The sequence below is a fragment of the Pollachius pollachius genome, assembly GCF_949987615.1.
Source record: "Pollachius pollachius genome assembly, chromosome: 15".
Taxonomy (NCBI): domain Eukaryota; kingdom Metazoa; phylum Chordata; class Actinopteri; order Gadiformes; family Gadidae; genus Pollachius; species Pollachius pollachius.
This window is the reverse complement of record NC_136948.1, coordinates 10,742,508-10,747,031: the sequence shown is the minus strand read 5'-3', so window position 1 is coordinate 10,747,031 and position 4,524 is coordinate 10,742,508. Positions and strand designations below refer to the sequence as shown.

At 50.7% G+C, this 4,524-nt stretch overlaps 1 protein-coding gene across 1 annotated transcript in view; it reads left to right on the top strand.

Moving 5' to 3' along the window:
* The window catches only part of cmpk2 (cytidine monophosphate (UMP-CMP) kinase 2, mitochondrial), a 4,527-nt gene extending 995 nt beyond the window's left edge, over positions 1–3,532 (top strand). Inside the window, exons 2-5 of the mRNA XM_079753013.1 lie at positions 71–185; positions 671–872; positions 1,339–1,572; positions 2,932–3,532. Coding sequence (XP_079609139.1) covers positions 71–185; positions 671–872; positions 1,339–1,572; positions 2,932–3,052 — 672 coding nt within the window. The 3' untranslated portion in view covers positions 3,053–3,532. The remainder of the gene's footprint in view (positions 1–70; positions 186–670; positions 873–1,338; positions 1,573–2,931) is intronic.
* Positions 3,533–4,524: the final 992 nt, after the last annotated feature.

The following is a 4,524-nucleotide window of genomic DNA, read 5'->3' as shown; positions in this document are numbered from 1 at the left end:
TATAAAACATATGTCTATCAAACCATCGGATCACATCCGCTGACCAACGCGTTGTGTTTCTGCTCCACAGAGCTGTGACATCATCCCAGAGTCCAGGGCCGTGCTGGAGCTTGTGGGCAAGACAGACGAGTCCAGACACAGTCCAGACTTCCCCGTGGTTGTCATAGAAGGACTGGACGCTACAGGTTAACAGCATTAGCTCATGGGGAGGAGGGGATGGTGGTCATTAGGCTGATGTCTGCAAGCCTTCCTGATTCGCTGACAACTTACTCTGCTGATGCAGTTATCTCCTAAATGAGCTCTTTGATGGCATTTCTCTTTTAGATCATGACCTCAGAAAAATAGCTACAGGACACTGAAATTAAAGCTTGTTACAGCATACCCAGGCAATCATATATTTGTACTCACAAATGCATCCCATCTTATCTTTGCCCATAGTTTCAATCTTACCACTTCCAAAATGTAATCAGAGTAGTCATTTCTGCTCTTTTTGTATATTCAATTGAAAATAACTGATTTGAAAAGGGAAACCTACTGGGAAACTCACCATTCCCAGTTCCATGTTTGACCTTGCCATGCCAGCTCTTCTACCAGGTATCCCATCTTGTCTTTCTCTTACATGGCTCTCCTCTTCCTCCTCTTCTCCTCCACCTCTCATCGCTCATCACAGGGAAGACCACTCTGACTGAGTCTCTGAGGGAGGCTCTGGGGGCCAGGCTGCTGCGGTCCCCTCCCCAGTGCCTCTCCCCCTGGAGAGCCATCTTTGATCGGGAGCCTCCCCTCATCCGCCGGGCCTTCTACGCCCTGGGGAACTACATCACAGCGGAGCAAATGGGCAAGGAGGCCTCTCAGGCTCCCGTCATCGTCGACAGGTAAGAGACGGCCGAGCGGGGCTGCGTGGCAACGTCCCAGCAGCCCGCCGCCGTCACGGGGAGGGGGCTCGGTGGGAGCCATCGCACACACGCATGCATGCACCACGCACGCATACACGCACACACACACACACGAACGCACGCACACACCTTGTACATACCCGCCACGCACATGCACGCACGCACACACTGTGGGACAGGGCGGGTGTGTCTCCGTCGCTGCGTGGGATGAAGGGTCTGTTTCTGATGACCCAGGATGCAATGCAACGGTTCCATCAGTGGAACACGACATCTGTGATGGTTGAGAAGCCCTGTCGCACGTCCTACATCTAATGACTGAGAGACTTTATTAAGGCTCTATTCTATATCTATACAAAGATGTATATATTGTATTAGACACCATTCCATCCATCATACACTCATCATCCATCCATCCATGCCCATGCCACCCACCTCTCCCCCCCAGGTATTGGCACAGCACCGCCTCTTATGCCATCGCCACGGCGGTGAGTGGTCCGGTCTCCAGCCTTCCCCCTGAGGGGTCTCCTCTGTTCCGCTGGCCCCCCGACCTGCTGCAGCCCTCGCTGGTGGTCCTGTTAACCCTCGACCCCCAGGAGAGGAGGAGGAGGCTGGAGGCCAGAGGACAGGGACAGACAGACGAAGAGCAGAAGCTCGACCACAACCTCCTCTTCCGGCTCAGGTGAGGTCAAACCTTAGGGGTCGTGTATCACCACACACGCACGCACGCACGCACGCACGCACGCACGCACGCACGCACGCACGCCCGCACGCACGCACGCACGCAAGCACACACACACACACGCTGACTCACACACTGTATCACCACATGTTTATCGCCTGACCTGCTTCCCTCCACTCCTCTATTCATAATCATTTTAGACCGTACAATCTATTAATATGATTATTATTTTACATCTGTCAACTATCAATCTGTTAACAGAAGCGCTAACACCAGTCGTACATCTTCCTACGTGATTAGTATGGAGGGTTTAATTGGGTGGCTGTACTCTCACACACTCACACCCTCACACGTTCTCTCACTCACAGACTGAAACGTTCACTCACTTACACCCTCACACACTCATAAACTCAGTAACATAGTAACATAGTCCCACACTTACACGCTCACACTCTCACACATTCACACACTCACACGTTCACACACTCACACCCTCACACACTCATAAACTCAGTAACATAGTAACATAGTCACACGCTCACAAACTCACACACTCACACACTCACCGTGGGGGGGTCCACTGATGAGACAGAGCAGGTGATTAGTGGCTGAGCGGCTGTGCTCCATTAAGCGGCTGTAAACCCACAGCCGGTGAACCCCCCAGACCTGCCAGGCAAGACTGGTCGATGCCCCCCCCTCCCAGCACCACCACAACGACCACAACCACCACCAGTCCCCCCCGCCCCCCCCAGCCATCACAACTACCAGATCCACCACCACCACCACCACCACCACCAACAGCAACACATGAAGATTATGACCCGCTGCACGGGGGCCAGAGCCAGATGTTTGGGCTAGAGGAGGAGTGGGAGAGTAAAAAGGATGGGCGAACGAGTGACATCCCACACAGAGCCAGGCTCAGAGAGAAAGAGGGAGGGAGAGAGACATAGACAGAGAGAGATAGGGAGAGGGAGAGGGACCTTGACAGAGAGCCATTGGGAGAGAGCGGGAGGGAGAGATAGGGAGAGAGAGATAGGGGGAGGGAGAGAGAGAGTTCCTCACCAGCTCATTCCATCACGTCAACGTGGTGTTTGGTACACACGAGCCATTGTTCTTTCTTTGAGGGGAAGACGGTTGAACTCAGCTGCTGTTCCTCCTCAGATGGTCTGGAGAAGCACATAATTTATCACTGTCAGACGATCTGACGAAACGCTTCTCTCCCAAGTACTCCACGATACGTTGTAGGAGATCACATCTGATCCCTTATAACGTGTCTCTTACAGCTACTATTATGGATTTGATTAGAGCTTTACATCTTCAACATGTGGATCTTGGTTTCTTTCCCCCCATGTGTTTCAGAGTGGAGGAGGCTTATCGGAGGGTGAGAGGCCCTGCTTGTGTCGTTGTGGATGCCGGCCCTTCGGCAGACAAAGTGCTCCAGCAAGTGCTGCTTTTAATTAAGGAACACTGTCGCTTGTAAACAATGAACCCCCTTACCTCACGGACAGCCCTTACAGTTCTTGGGTTGCAGTACCGCGCGTCGCCACTAGATGCCAGTAAGGTGTTACGCAGAAGTAGATGAAATGGAGGGGCGAGATGTGAATGGGCTAAAGAGATTGTTTTTATAACAAGCAAGTGTTGCATCGCTAGAGGCCCGCGTTTCCCTGTAAAATCACAACTTAGCTTTAGCCTCCCTCCCCCCTTTCTCCTTCCTTTCCTCTCTCTCTCTCTCTCTCTCTCTCTCTCTCTCTCTCTCTATCTCTTGCACACACACATGCGTCCTTGATTGGAGATACAGGAATATGCATATCGCTTCTATTCTGATCCATCAGAAGACCTACTTATTGATAACAATATAGCATCCTTAGCATCAGCTTCTACCTTAACCGTTTTAAGAACACAATATACTGTACAATTTTGCTAGTTTTGTGTTTGTTTTCAAATATGTTAATTTAAAGTTTTATCCACAATAAAAAGTGATTGAAAAGAGCCTTTGAATAAAGTAAATGTTGAATTGAAAACGTCTGCCTCACTGCCTGTACCTGTGTGTCCCACCTGGTGTAAACGTGCAGTAAAGAGAAGCAGACCTTGTATATATCTCCATGCCAACTCTTTATTAAGTCTCGATGGCACATGAAGTATGTGGGTTTGCCGTTACAACAGCCTATGCTTCTATTCATCTACACAGGCTTCCTTCATGTGGTTAGTGACCGTCTAACTGCTGGATGATGTGTCCATCAGTAAGACGTTGTGGTCAGGGCCCTCATCTCTGCAGCACTCAGAGAACTAAAACAATGTACTGTACATGATGCTCCTCTTGGCCCGGGCAAGAGTGTGACAATACATCATCCTCCCCACTCACACACACACACACCCCTATGCACACGCACACACACACACACACACACACACACACACACACACACACACACACATACACACACACACACACACACACACACACACACACATACAAGCACCCGCACGCAAACGTTGACTGGGGTGTCTCCTGTAAGGGTTTATACAGGGAGGGGGTATTGTATATTCCGGCTCGAGTGATGGGAAGATTAATTGGGGGTTTTAATAATTATGAGCTTGGCTACGCTGTGGGCCGCAGAAGACAGAGTGGACCCATCTCTTTACGGCGATGCATCAGCAGAGAGAGCGTCCGCCTCACACCCCATTCATACGGCAATTAATGGAGCACTGTATATCAATGTCATCCCTCTGCCCCCTCTCCCACATAAGCACATTGGATTAGCCCCACCCCACTCCACCCTCTCTCTCTCTCTCTCTCTCTCTCTCTCTCTCTCTCTCTCTCTCTCTCTCTCTCTCTCTCTCTCTCTCTCTCTCTCTCTCTCTCTCTCTCTCTCTCTCTATCTCTCTCTCTCTCTTCTACCAATTACTTCATTTCAGCGTCCCCTTGATGGGGGCAAGCGAGTTATGCAGCGG